General features: G+C 43.0%; 1 protein-coding gene across 1 annotated transcript in view; it reads right to left on the bottom strand.

Annotated features, from left to right (window-relative positions):
• Nucleotides 1-304: 304 nt before the first annotated feature.
• The window catches only part of NNT (nicotinamide nucleotide transhydrogenase), a 54,512-nt gene continuing 30,178 nt past the window's right edge, over nt 305-24,638 (bottom strand). The window contains exons 13-19 of the mRNA XM_048503322.1: nt 23,205-23,365; nt 22,123-22,302; nt 20,000-20,159; nt 19,027-19,108; nt 5,242-5,360; nt 3,491-3,606; nt 305-2,420 (exon numbers count right to left, since the gene is read on the bottom strand). Of these exons, the coding sequence (XP_048359279.1) occupies nt 2,271-2,420; nt 3,491-3,606; nt 5,242-5,360; nt 19,027-19,108; nt 20,000-20,159; nt 22,123-22,302; nt 23,205-23,365 (968 nt within the window). The 3' untranslated portion in view covers nt 305-2,270. The remainder of the gene's footprint in view (nt 2,421-3,490; nt 3,607-5,241; nt 5,361-19,026; nt 19,109-19,999; nt 20,160-22,122; nt 22,303-23,204; nt 23,366-24,638) is intronic.

Here is a 24,638-nt window from a genome sequence, read left to right as displayed (position 1 = left end):
TGTCTGGAGCTCACCCCTTATCCTATCTGTATTGGAGCAATACAGTCACTTGCTGGGTAAAGTGCTTGCCTCCTCCTATCTTTTCTTCTCAAGTTTATTGTGCCAGATTTGGGCACTTGGGTACAACAGATTCAGAGCCTTTCTTGCACTGGACTCATGTTTTAGAGTTTTCAATATGGGGGACATTATCCAGATACTGGGTCTGATGGGGACACAACAATATGTGTTCTGATGTCACACAAGGTTCCATCTGCATCTCACAAGGGGGAAAAAATCAGATGCCAGAAGAATACTGTGAGAGGACTTGGAATTTTGTTAGCTTTATTTTTTTTTAATAATTCTCTCAAGTTTCATAATATAAACACAGTTTCTAAAGTTAACAATAGTACTTCTGGTCCACTTACAAACCACTTGATTTATCCAAACTAAAAGGAAGAGAGCCATTTTAAAACCAGTTGAACGCTGCAGCCTTCAACGTTCCAAGTCTAACATAACTGGTGCTCCTCTTCTTAGCCACGTTTCACATCTAAGTTGCACAGAAACATACAGTATCCATACAACCAAATGCAGGTCCCAAGCAGGTCCTACCGAAATATAGCTGCCCAAAGTCTTACATTACAATATTGTGGCTCAAATGTTCATATGCTGCGGAACAACCTGTTAAGCGCTTCCTGATGAGCAACAGGATGTATGTATGTAGCCAACCACACTGTTCCTCCAATAGAAAAGCATTTCTGTTTGTAGACAAGGGAGCTGATTCCAGCCAACTGCCCCCGCATGCTGAATACCCCTATGCTGCACCTCAGAGTCTGCTGATATCCCCCAGTGTGGAACAAAGTTGGCTGCAGAAGGAGGGGGGAGTTCAGAAATCCTGCAAAGTCCACCCTGGTTGAATCCGTGCTGCTCAGCACAAGCTATCAGAGTGCTGCTTCTGCAGAAGTTCCAGCAAAATTAATAGGAACTGAGAAAGCACATATTCCCATTGGATCAGTGGACTCGGAAGCTCACTGCTGGATTTAGCCCACCGCCACTTCTGGCTGTTTAGAGTATGGGATCCTTGCCATACAAAAAACAGGAGGTAGCTAAACGGACAGTTTTCATCTGCTATTAAATTAGAAGGTTCTGATAAAGATCAGGATTCAACAAACAGTGAAGTTGGGCTTAGTTTTAATCACGATGCCGTAGTCTGCCTTTCCCAGATGTTAAAGCTTCCTCACACAAGCCCAGTTATTTATTTTGCCCATGTCACCTCAAGCGGTTGCTACATCATTACGCAAAACATGACAAGTTCATTTTGTTAGTCAAACATTTGAGTTCTACTTGAGTGTACTAAACATAATGAAAGCCGCACTGGAAGCTGTAAAACAAACTGATTTACCACTGAGAAGCAGACTTTCGATATGTATACTGAATAGGTTGAAAAGGAAGACTAGTAATCCATTAATCTCTCTCTTCCTAAAGTGTATTGGGTTTCCGTATTGTCCACATGATTTATTTTAAACAGTATTTTGGATAAACTCTCAAATTGAATCCCTTTTTTCCAGCATTGGAAGTTTGTTGGACAAATAAGTGCCCATTTCCAGCATCTTCACACAATGACTCTGAAATGTATAAAAACTCATTTCAAAAGTACCCACCCGAAGTTTTCAAAGGTTGCAAGTACAGTAAAAATTTAAACATCCAAGATGAAGTCCAAGATGAAAATGTGACGATGAAAAAAAAAAAATCAGCCAAATTAAATTCTGTATTAACTAAAAACCAATAGTGAGAAGAGAAGCCAAATAATTTTTTTTAAATGGCAGCAACTTTTTTTAGGTCACACTAAATGGACAGATCCCCTTCCCCAAATTCCTGAGTGTCCTTGTATTACACATGCAGCTACCAAGGAACAATTCCTCTGAAATGCACTGCATTCAAAAACAGAATTATTCCAGATTGTGGTTTCATAACCTTCCATTCCGTTGCTTGATTTCTTACACACTTACAAACATTTTCATTTTGTTCCTGGATCTTTGCTTCTCTCTAAACTTTCATTTCACTATCTTTTCCAGGGGTCTCCAACCTATGGCCCTCCAGATATTCATTGATTACAATTCCCATCAGCCCCTGCCAGCATGGTCAACTGGCAGGGCTGATGGGAATCATAGTCCATGAACATCTGAAGGGCCGTAGGTTGGAGACCCCTGTTTTAAACCTTGATGTATAGCAACACTTGGAGAGTTTTTGTTCACGCCGGCCAAACAATAGGCTTTTCTTCAAACAGAAGGCATTCAGTTCTGCAAGGTGTCTCTCACTTTGGCCTGTAGGGCATCACAGGTCTTCTTAGCATCTCCTAGGAGCATGGCAGTATTGGGCTTGTAAAATATTGGATTATCCACAGCTGCATAGCCAACGCCCAGAGATCTCTTCATAACAATAACCTGCAGACAGAAAAGTTAAGAATATAAGAAAAGGCCTCCTGCATCATCTCTGTGGTCCAAAACCCTGTTTCATGCACAGAGGCCAGCTTGTTGTTGTAGAGAAGCAGTTCCCAACCTGGGGTACGCATACTGCCAGGAGTACACGCCAGAGCATTTGGGAGTAGACGAAAAAATTACAAAACAGGGGTACAATTTTATGGACAAGGGATATGCGAGTGAAAAAAGTTTGGAACCACTGCTGAAGAGGCAAACAATCTGGGTGTACAGGTCAAAGCCTTCCCCCACTGTTTTGCCTCCTAACACCGGCATTCACAGGTTTACTGCCTCTAGATGTGGAATCACAGAATCATAGAGTTGGAAGAGACCCCAAAGGCCATCAAGTCCAACCTCCTGCAATGCAGGAACACACAATCAAAGCACTCCTAACAGATGGCCATCCAGCCTCTCTTTAAAAACCTCCAAAGAAGGAGACTCCACCACACCCCAAGACAGTGCATTCCACTGTCCAACAGCCCTTAATGTCAGGAACTTTTTCCTGATGTTTAGGTGGAATCTCTTTTCCTTCACCTTGAACTCATTACTCCTGGTTCTAGTCTCAGGAACAGCAGAAAACAAGCTTGCTCCCTCACCAACATGACATCCCTTCAAATATCTAAATGTGTCTATCATGTCTTCTCTTCACCAAACTAAACATACCCAGCTCCCTAAGTCTCTCCTCGTAGGGCATGGATTCCAGACCTTTTACCATTTTGGTTGCCCTCCATTTTGATTGCCTATTGGAGGTTCTTTTCAGTCACCCTGGCTAGTAGCCATGCTAGATAATGCATAGATACAGGGATTCAACAAAAGGCAAAGAATACAATCATATATGAAACATCTGCAGAACAGGCTTTGTATCTCTGTACTTGGATGGCCAAGGCTAGGTCAATCTTGGAAGCTAAGCAGGGTCAGCTTCAGGTTCAGAAGAATAAGAACAGCAGACTCAGAGATACATGGTGATATGACTCTCAAAGGTTTTCACACAAATAGAGAAGACACAGAATTTCTATCAAATTGTTTTATGAACCCACCTGCTTTGCCTTCCAAACTTCCAGAACGGGCATCCCCGCAATGATAGAATTTGGGTCTTCCTGGGCAGCTGAGTTCACTGTGTCATTAGCTCCGATAACAAGGGCCAGGTCTGTGTCTGCAGTTACAAAAAAGGAGCATTTTTTTAAAAAAATTAGGAGTTTCCTTCCCCAGAATTAAAATTTCAATTATCAGCAATATCAAGAAACTCTACATTCATTCCTCTTAGGGCAGTGGTGGCAAACCTTTGGCACTCCAGATGTTATGGACTACAATTCCCATCAGCCCCTTCCAGCATGGCCAATTGGCCATGCTGGAAGGGGCCGATGGGAATTGTAGTCCATAACATCTGGAGTGCCAAAGGTTCGCCACCAAGGTCTTAGGGGCTATATATTTACAGGGATGTGACAGTATCAAGAAACCCTAATTAGTTTCTTTTAAGGTCTATACATCCGCAGGGATGGCCCTTCCTGAAACTAATTCTCAAAATAAGTTTAGCTGTTTTTCCTGGCAGCTTAAAAACCAACTGCATAAAAATTAATGAACAACAGCATGGAAAATTCCAATACCGGCATTTAGCAGAGCAACGGACAGAATGATGAAGAGTACTCTAGAGAAGCCTGGTACAATTCAGCCTGCTAAGAATTTTTTTAAAAAAATACTACGGTCAAATACACACTAGGGCCCCTTCCACACATGCAGAATAATGTACTTTGCAGCTGAATTTTACTGTGCGGAATAGCAAAACCCACTTGCAAAAAATGGTGAAAACGGATTGAAAGTGCATGTGAGGAAGGAGCCTAGGGCTGATTCCGCATGGGCCAAAAACAGCGGTGTGAAAACGGTGTGAAAACAGTATAAACCCTTTTACACAGTTTTAAATCCTTTTACACCGTTTTCACACCGTTTTCACACTGCTGTTTTTGGCCCATGCGGAATCAGCCTCTGTGAAGCTGCTTTGCAGTTTCTTGCTGACGACAGAAAAAGAAGTCAAGACACAATTCACAATCGAATATTTTAGAAAAGGTTGACAGGGTTTGTGGTTCAGGGGGACTGTGGCTCAGTGGTAAAACATCTGCTTGGTATGCAGAAATTCCCACGTTTAACTCTGAGTCTCCAATTAAAAGGATCAGGTGATAGTAGTAGATGTGACAATACAGATGTGAGTAGACAATACAGATCCTGATGGGCCAAGAAGGTCTGACTCAGTATAAAGCAGTGGTGGCGAACCTATGGCACGGGTGCCAGAGGTGGCACTCAGAGCCCTCTCTGTGGGCATGCGCAAACAGAGTTGCCCCCCCACCCCCCCATCTAGGCTGTCCTGGGCCGCTGGGCTCAATTATAAGCATTAAACTTCAGACCTAGTTTTGTGGAAGCAGTGTAGGTAACCCTGTTAAGCGCTGTTAAACCCCACTGATTTTCATGTGAAGAACTAAAGCGCGATCCTTTTCTTGGGAGTAAGCTCGGTTGCTGGCAATGGGGCTTGCTTCTGAGTAAACCTTCCTAGGGTCGTGATTCACCCATTGGAAGAGTTGCACAGTTGCTTCAAAGCAAAGCCACCAACGACCACCAAGCTTACTCCCGAGTAATGTGCACCTCGGAGCCAACCATTTTTTCTAAACTAAAACCTCAGTATTCAGGATAAATTGCCGTGTTGGCACTTTGCGATAAATAAGTGGGTTTTGGGTTGCAATTTGGGCACTCGGTCTTGTACTGTTTGTACGAAACAGGCTAGTTGATCCAGCGCTCTCACCTGGGAAGTCATGGTTGATCTCATCCATTTCTAGAACAATGTCGTAAGGGACTCCGGCTTCTGCAAGGAGGACGTTTAGTTGGCCAGGCATACGACCAGCCACAGGATGAATGCCAAATCTAAGGATGCAGGAGGAAAAGGCAGTGAGTTTACATGCGTAGAATATAGTATCAAAGTGTTTTGCAATCTTTTTGCTAACAAAGTTATTGTTAACAGTTTAGAGATTGAAATCCAAGACAGAATTTGGATGGGAGCCAATCAAAAAATACCAAGGTTTATAGGGAGGCAGACAATTGCAAAACACCTGAGAACATCCCTTGCCTTGAAAACTCCACAGGGTTGCCATAAGTCACTTGTGACTTGATAGAAAAGAAAAAAATGAAGACACATTTTACATAATATTTGTAACATTATAAAAGTCATCTACTACTAATCCAGCAATATTAAGTTTATTTTTCCCTGAGTATACCTTATATAAAATATTATAACAGTTTTGTTGTCTGCTATTTTATTTTCAGTCCCTCTCCTTTTAACTCCCAACCCTTCATTCACTTCCCCACACACACAAAGGGACAACACTGTTGTTAATCTGTCACAGGTTTTTACACCACACTGCTTCTGCTGTGAAGCCCAGAGTGGCATACTTAGCTCCACTGGCCTCCACAGCAAACCTGTGATGTGGGATAGGCCAAAACAGAATGACCGACTCGAGGTCAGGCCCTGAGCTTCAGTAGGGTTATGAGGCCAGCTTCCCCAAGTCCATTTCCAGCCCTCTAATCATCATATCACACTAATTCTCCAACACACTAAATTTCATTGTGACCATCAAACCTTCCTTACGGTGCAGCCAGATCCCAGAAGCAGATGGATCCGTAGTGTTATATAAAAACAGTTCTTATGAAGCACTTAAGAACTAGGAGCTGCACAAAATCTGGGTTTGCACTTTCGGACAGTGCAGACAGGAAAGCAGAATGGACTCAAAGAAAAACAGATCAGAAGTGAAACGCCCAGGAGAAGGACTACATTTTTTTTCCAGAGTTGTTAAGCAACTATAATGAGGGAAAGGTACTGAATAGTGAAGGGCAGAGAATTCCAAGGACGAGTCCAAACTTCTCTTTACAAATAATGTTTTAATCATACGATTCCCACAATTCAGGACATCTGATTAGGCAAATCTGTACCCAGGGCTTGGAAAGGTCTTTAGAGCAAATAGTTCACTGATGGTTTAAAAGAGGGGAAAACACATCCTGCACAAAGCATAGTTGTCCTAAGAGAACATGTCCCCAGCAATAAACTTTTTGATCTCTGCTTTCTGGAGCCAACCAAGGTACAACATTAAATCTGCGCTGGGGCCAAGGCCAACAATGGTGGCTTCAAAGCAGGATGTGTTTTTAACAGAATAATGGAATAAAGAATCTAGAGACTACACTGCAACCTTTTAGATTTTTTTAATTGAATAAGATTATAGCACAGTTGCACGCCAGCTTGCTATTAGCCTTTTTTGAACAGGAATTTCTTATACTGTCCATGCGCACTGTGTGTTTTCCCCTTTTTTCTGATTTATAGGTGGAGCTTTCTGAGGGAGAAGTTAACAGACAAGGCTTGAAAACAGAAACGCAGAGCTGCAAGCTGTCTGATGGAGGAGGATTCTCCTCTGGAGTAAAAAGGAACATATTTGGGTTTGGGATCACGAAGGGTTCTTGCTGCTGTTCATATTTATTTATTTAAGAGTTTGGATTTATATCCCCCCTTTCTCTCCTGTAGGAGACTCAAAGGGGCTTACAATCTCCTTGCCCTTCCCCCCTCACAACAAACACCCTGAGAGGTGGGTGGGGCTGAGAGAGCTCCGTAGAACTGTAACTAGCCCAAGGTCACCCAGCTGGCGTGTGTGGGAGGGCCCAGGCTAATCTGAATTCCCCAGATAAGCCTCCACAGCTCAGGCAGCAGAGCGGAGAATCAAACCCGGTTCCTCCAGATTAGATAACACGAGCTCTTAACCTCCTACGCCACTGCTGCTCCTATTGTTCATATTTGATTCTGTTATTCTGTTTTGTTGGTTGTTAGCCGCTCTGAGCCTTATGGGGAAGAGCGGGGTACAAGTCAAATAAATGAATGAAACGAAATAAGCAGTTATGTCGGGAAATAGGTCTAAGGTTTAGAGAGTAATCCCTAAGTGTGTAATGAGAAACAACTCTGGTGAAAGGAGTGATGCCAGGCCAGTTTAAAGGAGAAATAGGGAACTATGTTAACGTTCATGACTCCTCCAACTACAGAACTACTGTGAAAAAGAAGCTTAAGTTTAAGAAACATACCCATGACTGCCAAGAGAAATCACTCTCAGTAAAAAATAAAAGTTTAAGCATTTGTATGTGAACTACCTTTGTACATCTGGAATGACAACGTATCACTTAAATATAACCATCTCAAGTTCCTCAATTCTGTTACTCTGTTACAGACCACAGTCCTGTTATGAAGCTTTGCTAACCTGACTTTTAAACTCCCCCCCACAAAAAACCAGACAAAACCATTTTTAAGTTGTACTTCAAAAAGCCTCTTGAGTGTCGCAGATTTCCAATCTTTTATAGAAGATAAGGATCCATTACAATTAGTGGCAGTGGTGTCATATCAATTTATTAGTCTACATAGAGATAGTGAGAGTTGGTGTGTGAGAGAATACAAATGTTAAAAAACAACAAAAACCAAAAAAAAATTTAAAACAAGAGGAGTTCTTGTCATAGCAGCTGACCACGGTTAGTATTAATACCAGCCCAAAAGCAACCCTGCTCCATGGTCACTTTCAAAGAGAGAAGGCCCAAAGAAGGGGAATTCATGCTAAGTTATAGAGAACCTTACACAAACTCTCTGAACTTAATGCAAAAAAAGCATCCAAGTAACTTCCTGCTACAGTGAAAACCAATATGAATATTAAGCTCTCAGTTTGCAAAGCGTATCTACTTTCTATTAACAGTTCCAAGAAAACTCAAGGAGAGATCTCACTGCAATCCTAACAAAGGCCAGCTGTAGAACCCCAACGCAGAATAGAAAAACAGATAGGTAACAATATAATGAAGCTTAAGATTTCAAAAGTCAGCCAGCAACTCAGTAACTTAAGACCCGTGAACATGCCCTGTTGTTTCCAGAAGCCCTGCTGAAATGCCATCTGTGTTTAAAAGATATTAGACCTTTTCTGTGCTGAACCCCCACATTAAAGTCTGGGTAAGGAACAAAGTTCGCCTTGATTTCTAACATAAATGACATTCAAGTAGCTCTTATACCAATGCCAATTTGGACTTTGCACTTTCCCCAACTATGTTCAAAGTATTTAACCTATGCACATGTACATACATTTCCTTCAGTTTCTGGATTTTACCCAAAAGAGAAGTTAGGAATAGGAGTTCACTTCTAATATTATTATTGCTTGTAACAGAGTAGGAAGAAGAGAAGACAATTGAGAGTATCCTCTCATGACCACCTCTGTGACAAATCCAGACGTGCATTCACATACTCACTCGGGGTTTCTCTGCCCTAACTTCTTAATTCACTGAACACTGCCTCTCAGTGTTTGACTATCCACAGGTTACTCGTAGTGCAGCATATTCAAAACTAAGGATCTGCTCTGGAAGCAAGGATTCAACCTGCGCAATATAACCCTATTCCAGTCAACCAAAGGAAGTGCAGGCAACCTAGAAGAATGGCAATAGACCACAGTAGGTTATGCAAAGCCAAAAATTGCCTAATAAAAACTTCCAAGTCCAGTTTTTCCCACTGGTCTGAGCAGCAAGGGGACTCCAATTGCTCACTCTCCCTGGGTCAGGATATTTTCATGCAACTGGACAAGAACAATTAGATTCCAAGACTCTTATTCCCCACAACTGTTTCCTATATTTACCACCAGTTCTCTTGAGCTTTGATTTCCATATATTAAAAAAAAATACAAGCACTGATTTTGTTCACACGCTCTCACTGATATCATAATCCCGAGGAAGCAGAAAAATACTCCTAAGAAGCCTGCCATCTGAGTGCATAACAGGCTCAGACCAAAATTGTGTACACTAGAATAATCAGATGCAGAGAAGCCAGTAGAGCAGGGAACATGGCAAATTTATAACTTCTAACAAAACTCAGAAGTGTCATTGGGCACACTGAAAAAGGCATCAAGCAGATGCAACTCAGTAGCATCACTTACATCCCAACACAAGCTACAACATCCCCATTTACACAGAGATTCCTGATCAAATCATAGCCAAACAAATTCTGCAACAAGCTGGGAGTATGAGCTTTGGTCACATTGATGCAGTAAAGGCATATTTCTTCTAACTTTATACAATGAAGTTGTTGGCTGCACACAGCTGGGCAGCCCACACAGCTGGGGGATCCTCTGGTTTTGACTGTGAAAAGGAAAGTCTTTGAGACAAGTAGATTCAGCACCAGCTTTGGCAGCCCCGTCAATTAGCAAGACAGGGTGAACCTAATCTAGACTTAAGCAGAAAACAACAGATGTTTAAGTCACAAAAGCCAGATGTGATTCCACTCATGTGTACTACGAATACTCTCCGCTTTTACTCCAGCTTTCAACTCAAGATCTTCTTTTAATTCTCTCCCTCACCTACTGCCACATATAGTCTTATCTATCTTCTTCCCCACCATCTCCCTTTCTTCTCGTTCCACTTTTAAAAAGTGTTGTCAAAGAGCAATCTACCTTAAGTAAGAGTGTGAGCCAATTTTAGCCCCAACCCAGCGTGGTGCGAAAAGGACCTTTCAGTGATCAAATTCTGGTCAGAGACACGGGCTGCTCATTAGATGTTGTATCTTCGGCACTGCGGACCCAGTTTCCTGATCAGCATGGCCCAGGCAGCCAGGACGGCTATCGGAATAGCGGCTACGGAAGACGATTAAAGAGAGCAGAATGATTTACGTTAATGCGATTACTGAAAACTGACTTCCCTGTGTTTTAAACACAATGGCTTCAACTGAATTTTGTGCAAGGTCATATGGAAGAGTACTACAGAAGAGTATTATGCATCACAAAATCACTTTAAGGAAGATAAATAACTAGGTTAAGATGGGCAGCATGAAAGTTGTGTGTTAATAAAGGTAAAGTTTTCCCTTCAGTCGTGTCTGACCCTGGGATACCACTGCAAGCAGTGATTTCATAGGCAAGCCGTTTTTGCCATTGCTTTCCCCGGCTATTCTTTACCCCCTAGCTATGTGCTAGGTACTCATTTACTGACCAAGGAATGGATGGATGGCTGAGTTGACCATGAGCCAGCTGCCAGGATATCTGACCCACAGGGGGCTCACACTCCTGACCGTGTGAGTGGCAGTGCAAGAACTTAACCACCACGCTATACGGCTCCTTGTGCGTTAATACAAAGGCCCAAAGGACCACTTTTTCTGTTTGTTTTGTTCTCTGACTGCAGAACCAATGTACCCAATCAAGAGACCCTGTGCAGATGTGTCCCAAGGTTCCTTAAAATCACAGCCAACAAGATCTGCATATTTTGCTTATCGATGCAAGCACAGAAATAGGTATTGAACACTACCTTGGGGAACTGCAGTAAGCTATTATGGCCCTTAACATATATTGATAGTAATCAGTGGCTTTTTATTTGTTTTATCTTGACCAGGTACTTAATTCCACTTTTTGGGGAGACCAGGATATCAGCTTTAAACTCAGCCAAACAACTAGCCTGTCTAGGTGACTATGAGCATGTAAGCTTGACAGTGCTTGGTGAATTCTTAACAACCAGGTGGAGGCTCAGGGAGATTTCTGGTAGCTGAAGAAATGGCATCAATGATGTCTCCTATTCCAGCACAGTGGAGAATCTGAGAAGAACAGAAGCATGTCTGGATGAAACAGACAGCTACTCCTGAGTCCAACACCAGGTATCCAGGTTGACTCAGGCAGAGTGGGACCTGGGACAGCTCCCAGTGGCAACTCCCAGAATTAACAGGTAATTAACATAATTACTTCAGACTGCACCTGAGGTCCAATAAGGCACGAAATAGCAAAGCTGTCCTCTTAACTGCCATAGTCCTACCTGTGGCTATAACCAAGAATCAGTTTAAAAGATGAGTCCAGAAGAGTGAAGGCCCTTACAGCTGTGGAGGGGCTGCGGATTCTGGTTCCTCATTTTAAAGCGGGGGTGTCCAACTCTGGCGTTTCAGATGTTCATGGGCCAATTGACCATGCCAGGAGGGGCTGATGGGAATTGTTGTCCATGAACATCTGAAGCGCCACAGTTGGACACCTCTGTTTTAAAGCATTCAAGGACTGGTTCATACATGCCAAAGAATGCAGTGGTAGAACAGAATGCACCACTTTGGATTCCAACTTTGTTCCACAAAACTCTACAAATCTCCTATTGCTTGTCTGTTCTTGCTCTGCTGATTCTCTATTTTCAGGGAGTACAACAACTACATCAAAGCTTTTAAAAATGCGAGCCTCCAAACTTTTTTAACCTGCAATATGAGGAAGGGAAATGGTGATAGAGGGTCTTTACTTCTGTCCTCCAGGCATTCCAGCCAATCCTTGCCTACAGGGGGAATTAGCCGACACCAAATGGAATCAACCAATGAGAAGCTTTGAAACATCTGGGAGGGAGTTAAATAGAGGGAAGGTCTGTCATTGGCACAGAAAGGGTTTGGGGAAACAACAGAGTACTACCAGGAGAATAGTTAGCCTATCAGACTTCAATGGCTGGAGGAAAAGAACTCAAATATCTATAGGGGCAGTAAAGAGGCAGGAACAGAGCAGGTATCCTGAGTTACCTTATGAAAACAGTAGGTTAGGGATCTGTGAAGCGATTGTGGAAAATATCCCAAGAGACAAGCTAATTCTCCTTCAACAGGCTGAGATTCTTGGGTTCAAGGAGGAGTTCCAAACGAAATCATTTTCTTTCTTTGGCAGAAATAGCCTGTCAGTTCAATAACACTGTGTATAGGTGAAATTGTAACTGTTTTAAAGCAGAGCTCTGCTGCCCCTTGCTGTAAACAAGTAATAACTTATTAAGTTCCTTGTCCTACCTACCATACCACTATGCACTGAGGTCTTCTAAAGATGAGACAATTGTGAAAGGAAGGTGTTGGTGTGAATTACGCATGAAAAAATAGCAGAAAATTTACTCAGATTCCTATTCCACCTCCCCAGACACATAATCCAGGACAGTTAGTAGTTTAAAATTATGTTACTGATCATTTGCAACCCATGCCATAACTAAATCAATGTGGTTACAAGGTGGGTAGAGAGATGAGGAAAGCACCTGGCCATCACAAAAATCCATTCTACCATTTCAGGATTTTTATTTTTTAATTTATTTTATTTTATACTCGAACCCCACCCTACCCCCCAAAGGGCTCGGGACGGCTTACAATTGTCACCTAATTGCCATCTGAATCTGCTGGACGTGGAAATCAGGCATAAATCTTGGGCCTCTGAAAAAATAATGGGGTATTAAATCCCATTTCTCCAAGCGGCTTCAAGAGTGGTCCTCCTCAGTCTAGCCAACTTGGAGTTTACTATCTCTGAGGCAGAGAATTGCAGTGCCACCTTCATAGAGGTCTCCTCTGAATCAGACTACCTGCTACACCAGTGGTTCTCAACCTTCCTAATACCGCAATCCTTTAATGCAGTTCCTCAGGTTGTGGTGACCCCCAACCATAAAATTATTTGTGTCTCGGTTCCTAAGACCATCGGAAATATGTGTTTTCCGATGGTCTTAGGCGACCCCTGTGAAAGGGTCGTTTGACCCCCCCAAAAGGGGTCGCGACCCACAGGTTGAGAACCGCTGTTCTAAAGCTATTTGGATTCTTGAAAGTGACAACATGTGGAGCTTCTGAGCCTCCACCCCCAATCACTAAGGGAAATAAAGTAAAATTCTGCAAAACAAGCAAATCTACACACACTTATTTTTGTCTCTTTTCTTCCTTTTTTTTTTTCAAAATGTATAGAGATCACAAGGTCCAGTTTGTCTTGGTACAGACCTTGAGAACATAAAACCTTTGCAATTGCCTTCCTCTAACCAAAACAGAACTTTGCAACATCTTGAATACAACATGCAGACAGGGAAAGAGGAAAATTGGAAAAGGATTTACAGCTCCTTCCAGCTCTCGCTGATGGCCCTAGAAATTGAGTTGCAATGTGTTACAGCGTCCAAACAGAAATACATATTTTTAGGGTGCAGAGGCTTAAGAATAAAGGGAGTGGTACAAACAGTTGTTAATTACGTTGTGTTCTGGGGCTGCAAGCCATTAAACCTTTGACTTGCAAGGTTTGAGATGTTTATTTTATGCCTTTGTTGAACAAGGCCTTTTTTTAATGTTTACATTCTACGGTTAAGCACTCAAGGGAAAATATTGAGGACACTTGACCCCATAATATCACAACTGCTACATGAATTCTAAATTTAAGTGGCATTTCTAAGGTTGCATTACTGGAACATCTCTTTGTTTTAAACAAGCCATATAACATTTTGTGCAGGACATTAAAATGAGCATGAGTAGTTTACACAGAGTTCTCAAAACAAACACACACAACCCACTCAGGATTAGATCCATCTCAAAAGAAACCAAAAACCTAAGAAAGCTGTCAGTGATCTAAGTCTTAGATCGTTGAACAACCAGTTCAAGGTCCATTTAATGGAGTTGTTTTCGATCCAGATTCACACTCCTGCACTCAAAAGATGGCCCTGGAGGATATTACTGTTGCTCAACTTAGCTCTCAATCAAAGAGAAAGGGAAGGGAAGGGAAGAATAGTTAAAGAGAAAATGAAATGGAGAACCTGCTACCCATGCAGGGCTCAGTCCCAGAGCCCATTTTAAAGAAGAGAGGAATGACTCTCAAAATATACTTCCCTTATTAATGTTTCATCCCAGACCAATTTAGGGTTTAGTTTTCTGAGTCCAGCTGTGATCTTCCAGGTAAGTTCAGTAAAGCAACTCTTTCTTAGCACTTAGCCCATTAGGAGAGGGACCATGGATCACTGGCAAAGAATCTGTTTTGCATGCACAAGTTCCCAGGTTCAATTTGTGGCATCTCCAGTAGTGCAAATTTCAATTGTGGCCCGTTTTGTGATGGGATGTTAGGTGCACATTAATCCTACAAAAAGGTATGAAAATAGGCATTCCAAGAAACGTGCCATACTCAGTTCTGTTGACTGAAATTCTACATACCCACAACATGCACAAAATGTAAGAAGGCAATATAACAAGTATTTTCTTCGCAACAAGTTGAATTTTCAATGAATTGATAAGATTCTGCAAAGATTTTTCTCATGTCAAATAACGGTTAGTACAGATTATTCTCTACCCTTAGGTGGGCTCCAACAGAAGCATCAATATGACACGTTAAGTCATTTGTGATGTCTTCAAAGTATGTTATGGCTGCAGGCAAGTTTAATCAGAATGAAGCCTCAGAACCAGAAATCAGGTGTGATGTCGGGATGACAGTACGACAAATGCAATTTTACTTGGCACAGCACAGGTACAATAAACCAATCACATGTCGTGGTTAGCCTTTATCCACTGCAGATGTGTGAGCATGTCAAATCTGGATGGAGAGTGTGCTTCTGGTGCCCTGAGGCTCCATGGGCCAGCAGGAAGCTGAGGGTGAACAGCTGAACTCAATGAACACCAGGGGCACACCATAAGGCAATGAAAGGCCAAACTTGACGCAAATGGTAAATATATAATTATTTCATTAAAGCCCGTCTAGGTAAATCACTGTGGCAAAGTCCTGCCAAAAGGAGCTGCAAGATCTAATGCAAGAGCTTCAAAAGAGTTCCATCAGTGGTTCTTCCATGCAAAACAGACATATAAACCCAAGAATTTTAACACTCATCGAATTTAAAAGAAATGAAGCTGTTCCACACAGCTACACACAAACCAGCCACTGCTTGGTTTAGTTAAAAAGTTGGGGAATTACATTCCTGGAGTAACAGATGCACAAGGTTACTTCCTGAGTACTAGTGGGAAATCTTCACAGAACCAAGCTAGATGCAGTGCTTGTAAATCTAAGCCTGGATCTCTTGAGAGTGGGGGGGGCACTGAGTGAGGGGGGGGCAACTGAGACCCCAACAGAGGGATAGGGAGGTGGAACATGACTTCCATGCTGTTGTCCCAAATTGGAAATACTTTCCCCAGAGAGCGAGACAGGCACAATATGAATCTCTCTCCTCGCCCCATATCTAGGCTACAGGCAGCCCAAGAAAGCCATTTCTGATAGGGTACACATCACAGAACATAAGAACATAAGAACTAGCCTGCTGGATCAGACCAGAGTCCATCTAGTCCAGCACTCTGCTACTCGCAATGGCCCACCAGGTGCCTTTGGGAGCTCACATGCAGGAGATGAAAGCAATGGCCTTCTGCTGCTGCTGCTCCTGAGCACCTGGTCTGCTAAGGCATTTGCAATCTGAGATCAAGGCAGATCAAGACTGGTAGCCATAGATCAGGGGTAGGGAACCTGCGGCTCTCCAGATGTTCAGGAACTACAATTCCCATCAGCCCCTACCAGCATGGCCAATTGGCCATGCTGACAGAGGCTAATGGGAATTGTAGTTCCTGAACATCTGGAGAGCCGCAGGTTCCCTACCCCTGCCATAGATCGACTTCTCCATAAATCTGTTCAAGCCCTTTTTAAAGCTAACAGAACAGTGGAACAAAAGAAGAATTAGACTCCCTTCCTCCAGTACTGTAGCCTCCGCTGTAGATCCCAATCCATGGACAGAATGGAAAGTTACCGGAAGGGGCACGAGTTCACCCATTGCTTCTACCCACAAAGAGAGAGAGAGAAGTGAAGATAATGAATTGGCTGAAGAATCCACGCCAAGCACAGAGGCACTGGATACGGTTGCCTTCCAGGGCAGTGGCCCACTGGGAAATTTCTCTGTAAGTTACATGGCCCATCCCCTCCCAATATCACACACATACCCCCGCAGCTGCTTTCGGCCGTTACATCACACACCTGAGATGTATGGAGTATAATGCAAGGAGTCCAGTGGGGCAGTCAGCCGGGATTATCCCACAACACTAGCACTCATGTTTCGCCAGTAGCAGTTAAACCCAGGAGGAATTCCAAGGAGTTGAGAATAAAAAATGCAAACCTTTCTGGCACTCGACATAACCACTTGTGTTCGTGTGGATAGAAGCAAGAAGCCATGAACTGCGATGATTCTGGCACCCCCCCACCCCACCCCAACTGCAAGCAGAATACAGAACATGCTGCTCTGGCAATGAAGGTCAGAAGGGGAGAGCCAAGCACAAAAAAGGAAGCAGCTAGACCACACAGGCAAAACTGAAGGCAAACGAACCAGCACAACGCTCGGAATTACAGGAGGGCCAAACAAGCCCATAATCTTGTTTTAATGCCTTTTGATCAGGAATGACATTTCAGGGACAGCCAAGATGTGTTTCGACAGTGTTATGATCACAGAACAAAACAATTCTATACGGTGGAGCGTGAAACTGTGTGGTCCGTGACAAAGACTCTGGCAGGCAGGATGCAGCAATGAACTTGCACATTTCTATTTTCAGTAGGAGTGATACCCAATGGACTGAGAAGGACTTAAGCATTTGCACGGTACCTCCGAAGAACTAGAGATCATCGAGTGAGTATATGTTCCATGCACAAATAAGAGAGTGGGGGAATGGTACACTTTTGGGTAGGCATGTGCAAAGTCCCATGTTCAGTGTTTGCCATGGTCTGTTGCACAGCATGAGAATTTTGATCGCGGCAATATTTTTGGCTTTGCTGTACTTATCTGGATCTGCTCTTCTCCCCTTCCATTCTCCACATCAGTGATTAAGAACATAAGAACTAGCCTGCTGGATCAGACCAGAGTCCACCTAGTCCAGCACTCTGCTACTCGCAGTGGCCCACCAGGTGCCTTGGGGAGCTCACGCGCAGGAGGTGTAAGCAATGGCCTTCTGCTGCTGCTGTTGCTCCTGAGCACCTGGTCCGCTAAGGCATTTGCAATCTGAGATCAAGGAGGATCAAGATTGGTAGCCATAGATTGACTTCATAAATCTGTCCAAGCCCTTTAACAGGTGGGTTGTGTCATGACTTGGCATAGCACACAATCAGCTGCCACAGTCCCCAAGGGGAACAATTGGGAAGGCATCCCCAACTCCTTTCGAGCCTGAGCACTCTAGACTTCTGACACAGGTTGGTGGGTACAATCACAAAATGGCTGTCATGATCATCCCATTTCTGATTTGATCCCGCCATGTCTCCTGTGGGATCCCTTTTCTCTTACCTTTCCCCCTCATTCTTAATTAGTGTGGTTGTACTTTCTCACTCTCTATACTTTCGCTTCCCAGGACAATGCCTTATCAGTTCATTAGGCAACCTGCTGTTGTAGTTCTCTCAGTACTGTGGAATATAGTTTCGACCCGGGGGAGGCTGCATTGTCTCTGGACCACGGGACTGGTGGGGTGCCATTTCCCCCAGGGAACTAGTAGTGTGTGACAGGGAGGCATGGCATGGGGTATCATAAAGGACACTCGCTAGTGCTTCAGTTCTGACAACAAAAGTCTGAATGCTTATTCCTGATGCTGTTTCGTAATAAAGAAATCATCTGAACACAGAGTCTTGTTATTGAACAGTCCAGGGGCATGACAATGGCTGCCACAGGAGGCAGAGCCAACAATATATACACACACAAGCCCAATCGCAGCGGAGAAAAGGGATAATTTTAAAAATACATTGAGAAAGAGGAGTTATAAAACCCAACCAACACTGTGCTGGCAGCTGCTGCTGAAACAACATTGTTTTAATCTGCTCAACCCACCAGATTTCCAGCGTCCAATCAGAAGCCCAGTTCGGTAACAGCCTTATGTGGCGCCACCCACTTTTTAAAAAACATGGTAGGCACTAAGAAACGTGTCAGCAGGTGCCATGGTGCCCACAGACACCATATTGGAGGCGCCTTGTTCAGGGAATACGATTCACATTTTGTTTGGAGAGAAGACAGTGTTCAGTGGAAGAGTACACAGTTGGCTGCTGGAAGGTGCCAGATTCAAATTCTGATGAGATCAACCACGTACAAGGTAACTCCGTGTTTATATTTAAACATATACCTTGTTTCCCACAGCAGAGAACATTACATATTTATTTTCAAACCACTGGAATCAAAAGAAACTGAGATCAAGAATTGCCTGATTGAAATCTTACAAATGACTCCCAGTTCTCAACAACTGATAGCCAAACTACACTGCTGTTGCACTAGAATAGTCTTAAATACTAGAATGCCAGAGTCCACCCTCCAGAGCAGGCATTTTCTTTAGGGGGGAAAAGTTAACACAGCAATTAGATACAACTAAAAACCTGTCAGAAGATGACAGTTTCCTTAAAAACTCCAACAGGCTGGGCATACCTGCCCCTGAAGGATATTTCCCAACAACAAGAAGAATTGGTTTTTACACCCCATGCTTGTAAGGAGTCTCAAAATGGCTTACAATCATCTTCCCTTTCCCTCCCCACATCAGGCATGTTGTGAGGTAGGTGGGGCTGAAGAAGTTCTGAGAGAACTGTGACTAGCCCAAAGTCACCCAGCAGGCTTTTTGAGGAGGAATGGGAAACAAATCCTCTTCACCAGATAAGAGTCCGCTGCTCTTAACCACTGAACCACTTAACTACTGTATATACTGACATAATCACATTTCTAGTATATTTTTTTACACACATCCCACCATGCCAGGTCAAAGACACTGACAGTATACATAACAAGCAGCCACAGACCCCCCTGCTCCCGCGCATATCATTTCCCTCCCACCTTATGCGCTTACCTCACGTTCTTGCCCTTCTCTATCAGCATTTTTACCAAATCAGCAATTGGGTATTGTGCTTTGGCAGCACACAGACCGTAACCTGTGGACAAAAACGAAACCTGACATGTATGGTGGGCTTGGGCAGCATCCCTCCCATTTCCCAATTTGAAGGATTTGGGATGCTAGGAAGTTGCCAGTAGGGACAGACAAAGATAGAAACCCCCAAACAGATTACTTATGGGTTTTATGTCTTTGTATGTATGCAAACAGTTTTTAATTTGTTTTAATGTTATGTGTCAGGTGGTTGATTCTGATGATTTCCAAATGTTAAGAGTTAGTAACTGTTGGTAATTGCAGGTGGTTATATTGGGGAAATTGTCATCACTTATACACAATGTATGTCATGTCTATATAGTCTATATTGATCATTAGTTACAGATATATGACAATTTTACATTGTTATACATCTTGCTTTGTTACTTATGTAATTGATATTTACCAAATATCCATCATATCTTTTGTTGAATGTTTAATGTTGCATGAAGGTTAAAGTGATAAAACTTTTTTCTAAAAAAATATATAAATGTTATTTTCTCAAGTGTGTTGAAAACGGTTAGCTCCCTTGGAAGCCACTGTAAGGACAGAAAGGTGGGACACAAATGCTGTAAATATTTTTTTTTATTTATATCCCCCCTTTCTCCCCTTTAGGAGACTCAAAGGGGCTTACAATCTCCTTGCCCTTCCCCCATCACAACAAACACCCTGTGAGATGGGTGGGGCTGAGAGAGCTCTGAGAAGATGTGACTAGCCCAAGGTCACCCAGCTGGCGTGTGTGGGAGTGCACAGGCTAATCTGAATTCCCAGATAAGCCTCCACAGCTCAAGCGGCAGAGTGGGGAATCAAACTCAGTTCCTCCAGATTAGCATGCACCTGCTCTTAACCACTACTGCTACATAAAGCAGCCTGAATTGCGCACCCACACCTACTGTACCTGGAGTGATGATAATATTGTTGGCTTCCTTGATCATGTCAACTGCATTATCCACATTCACTTCTGTGTGAGTGCCAGAGATTTCCATTGGCTTCCCGCCAGCTGTTGAAGTTGTACCGTATCCACCCAGGATCACATTAGCAAGGGAACGGTTCATGGCCTAACAGATAACACACAAAACAATAAACTGAATATTTTTGTAACAAGTCAGTTTTCTAACATAATGGCTACAGTTCCACAAAGAAAGATATCCGACACTTAAAAGTTTTTTTTTTCTCAAGGTTCCGCTTATTTACTCCTCTTTTGGGTTCTGAGACGTTTATGCAACCCAAACATGGTTTTGTCCAAAGACGATAGAAGATAACAAGTTCATGTCGCTGGAACACGTGAGAAGAGAGAACATGGCAAAATGACTCTGGAAAAAAATTAGAATCATAGAGTTGGAGGAAACTACAAAAGCCATCCAGTCCAACCCCCTGCCACACAATGAAAGCACTCCTGACAGATGGTCATCCAGCCTCTGTTTAAAAACCTCCAATGGAGACTCCACCAGACTCCGAGTCAGAACTTTCCACTGTCGAACAGCCCTTACTGTCAGGAAGTTCTTCCTGGTGTTTAGATGGAATCTCTTTTCCTGCACCTTGAATCTATTACTCCTTGTCCTGGTCTGAAGCAGCAAAAAAGAAGCTTGCTCCATCTTCAACATGTTATCCCTTCAAATATTTAAACATGGCTGTCATGACATACCTTAACCTTTTCTTCTCCAGACCAAACATACCTAACTCCCTAAGCTGCTCTCACAGGGCATGGATTCCAGACCTTTTACCATTTAGGTCACTCTCCTCTAGACCAGCTCCAATTAGAGAACGATGAACTGGAAAGAAAACTGTGCCAATTGCTATTCTTTGGCATTTACTCTGTATTCCCTTCCCCCTCCCTCTTTTAAAAATGAGGTTGTGTAGGTAACCAGTAGTATAATCTCTATAAAGAATCCCGGTGATTTTTTTCATGCTGCTGATTAATGCACACTTGCTGCCACCCGGCGGCCATCCAAAAATTGCACCCTAAATTAAAGTTTTTTAAAAATCCATTGTGACTTGTAAGCTGGACCAATTTAAATGAACACACACCCAAAGTGATATATTTTGGGTTGCTCACAGACAGCCCTAAAATGGACAGCTTAGACTAACCCAATCTTGTCAGATCTCAGAAACTAAACAGGATTGGCCCTGGCTAGTATTTGGATGGGAGATCTCCCAGGAATAATTCAGGATTATGACACAGGTAGAATCATAGAGTTGGAAGAATCCCCAAGGGCCATCAAGTCCAACCCCCTGCAATGCAGAAACACACAATCAAAGCACTCCCGACAGATGGCCATCCAGCCTCTGTTTAAAAACCTCCAAAGAAGGAGACTCCAAGGTAGTGCATTCCACTGTTGAACAGCCCTTACTGTCAGGAAGTTTTTCCTGATGTGGAATCTCTTTTCTTTCATCTTGAACCCATGACTCTTGGTAGGCAGTGGCAAATCACATCGGAACACCTCTTGCCTTGGAAACCTGACAGAGTCACCATAAATCAGATGTGACTTGATGACAATTTCCACCACCACTATGAAGAACTTACACAGCATCATCACAGTTAACAATAGGAGTCTTTGTATAACACTTGTAGTCTCTATGTCTCATTTCAATTTTAACCTTCTTCTATGGAGGGAATGAAGAAAAAGGTAGCCAAGTAGAAGAGAATATGGACATAGCCTGCCTCAGCGATAATAATTAGGTGGTCCAATATGTGTATGATCTGATGAACAGCCGCAAGCGGTACAACATATGCACTATGGAACATGAAAGGAAATGGTTTCTAAAAATGGATCTGGTAAGTTACCTGGCACTCGAATGTGAATTCTGCCTTTTGACCAAAGTGGTTCTCAACATTCAAAACAATTCAATGTTAAAAATTAAAGTTTGTGAGCAGAAATATGGGGGAAAGAAGGAGATTGGTTTTTTCAAGTTCAAAGCAACAAACACCCTCACAAACACAAAATCTTTCTACTGCACATGAATGAATAAAAGAACCAAACATGAAAGAGCAGGAAGGGCAGACTGGGATGATCTTCTTACCACACACATGATGTAAGAGAGAATAGCACCAGAGGAACCAATCAAAGCGCCCACAATTGTTAGCAAGTTGTTGTTCAGCAGGAATCCCTCGGCACACAGTGCCCACCCGGAATAGCTGTTCAGTACAGTAATGACGACCGGCATGTCCGCCCCTCCTATGGCTGCTGTCAAAGTTACACCCTAAAGAATGGAAAGAAGACAAACGCTGAAGGTGCAAAGTCTCCACCACACGTTTGTTTTGCATGCAACAAACAGGGCCATTGCATCCAATCAAATTGTTTGTCATTTAGGACAGACAAAAGAAAATGCTTCTTTACACAATGCACAGTTAAAAATGTGGAATTCGCTGCCAGAGGATGTAGTGGTGGCCAAAGGCACAGACAACTTTAAAAAAAAGATTAGACAGATTCATAGAAGATGGGTTAATCAGTGCCTAGTAGCCATGGTGACTAAAGGGAACCTCCATGTTCAGGGGCAGTAAATATCTCACCACCAGAGCCAGGGATAACACCAGGTTAGTCTCTATGTCAGTGGTGGCGAACCTTTGTCACTCCAGATGTTATGGACTACAATTCCCATCAGTCCCTGCCAGCATGGCCAATTGGCAGGGGCTGATGGGAATTGTAGTCCATAACATCTGGAGTGCCAAAGGTTTGCCACCACAGCTCTATGTTCTGTTCGTTGGCCCTCCAGAGGAACTGGTTGGCTACTGTGTGAGACAGAAAGCTGAACTAGATCAGGGGTAGGGAACCTGCGGCTCTCCAGATGTTCAGGAACTACAATTCCCATCAGCCCCTACTAGCATGGCCAATTGGCCATGCTGACAGAGGCTGATGGGAATTGTAGTTCCTGAACATCTGGAGAGCCGCAGGTTCCCTACCCCTGAACTAGATGGACCACTGGCTGATCCAGCAGGGCTCTTATGCTCCTATGAATCCTAGAAGTCTCCATACAAGAAAATGACAGAATGATTTTGTCTTGGTATATAAGTGTTACCACTGGCTTTCCAGCATGCCGAACATCAATGTGTAGCCATAATTATGGCTTGTCATTCTTTGCTATTGTAGCATGCACACACTTACCATGACAGCAGACAGAGCTGAAACAGACCCCAAACAAGTCAATCCTGTAGTGTAACTAGGATCAATCATGTAGGGAATCATTCCGCCTATGCTTGCCGTTAGCAAACCAGCGTTCATTAAGTGTCGACCCGGCAAGAGGAGTGGGGCGGAATTCAGAACACCTACAAATATAAAATACATGAGACATTCAAGCTCTAGAAACAGCCCACTAAAGCGAAATTAAGGGGGTGGGACAGGCTATTAGGCCCCTTCTCCATTTCAATCTGGTCCCTACACCCAGCATGGCATAGTGGTTAAGAGCAGGTGTCCATTCTCCAATTAATGTTCTTACAATTGTACTCAAAGCAAGGATTACGTAAAAGGCCACAAAAGGAAAAGATATTATTCCATAATTTCCCTAAGAGGGAGGTTTTTTCATTTTGTAGGGCAGGAGAAGCTCCTACTTCTTCAGTCAATACGTAGAATACTGTCTTGTCTGATGCAATTGCATTTGCAAGCTTCTAGCCAATCACCAAAGTGCACACCTGTCCCATTTCACCTGGGCAGCAACCGTAGCCTCAATGATGCTACTGTGAGTTGCTTGAAGCTTCTCCTGCTCCACAAAACAGGGAGAAACCACTGGGAAATCTGTCTTACAGATTTTATGGAACAATTTCTTTGAACTTTGTGGACCATTACGCAATCCTTGCTTTGTGTACAATTCTAAAAACATTAATCGAAGATTCTTTATTCTTGTATTAGGTGGATTCTTGTATGTGGTGCTACGTTTGTCAGTTGGCATTTCATATTAAATAACTGCACAAGCTTTAGCGTTTAGCATCCTTTTTGCAGCCAGAAGTACAGAGTTTGTGTTTGTGTGTGTGTGTGTGTGTGTTGTCTGTCATGTCAATAGGGAACACAGGCAAATCTTGGTTAGTTCAATACAGTTTCTCTGGATCACCTCACAGATGTTTCTCTAGGGCTGTAGTAAAGTAACCCCTGAGCACACTATTTCATCAGCAGTTAGTTCCCTGCACATTTAGAGATAGATTTCCCCTCACAACACTGGGCCCACAAACCTACTCGTGTTGAAATGAAAGCTGGAGATTGTAGTATTGTAGTACAGAGAAAGTATTTTGCATTAGGATTGAAGTTCTGCAAATGCTATCATGGCCTTACAGTTTTTTTTTAATTGAAAGGTTTTTGTTCGAGTCAAATGCAGTACAAAGAAACTCTCCAATGAGGGGCCAGGACTCAGTCACATGCAAAAAATCCCAAACTCAATCCCAGGTATAAAAAAGTCAGGAGTCCCCAGATGTTTAGGAACCTGTGGCGACCTTTGGAATTCTGATACAGTGTGGTGAGTGCAGTCTCAGATTGGTTGTCATAGGAGGCGGAGTCAACCAAATGGTTGCCATAGTTTACCTTCAGTCACAAAGCGAAGAGCCACCCTGT

This window comes from Sphaerodactylus townsendi, linkage group LG07 (assembly GCF_021028975.2).
Source record: "Sphaerodactylus townsendi isolate TG3544 linkage group LG07, MPM_Stown_v2.3, whole genome shotgun sequence".
NCBI lineage: Eukaryota > Metazoa > Chordata > Lepidosauria > Squamata > Sphaerodactylidae > Sphaerodactylus > Sphaerodactylus townsendi.
The sequence above is the reverse complement of the archived record's forward strand: the minus strand, read 5'-3'. Positions and strand labels throughout refer to the sequence as shown.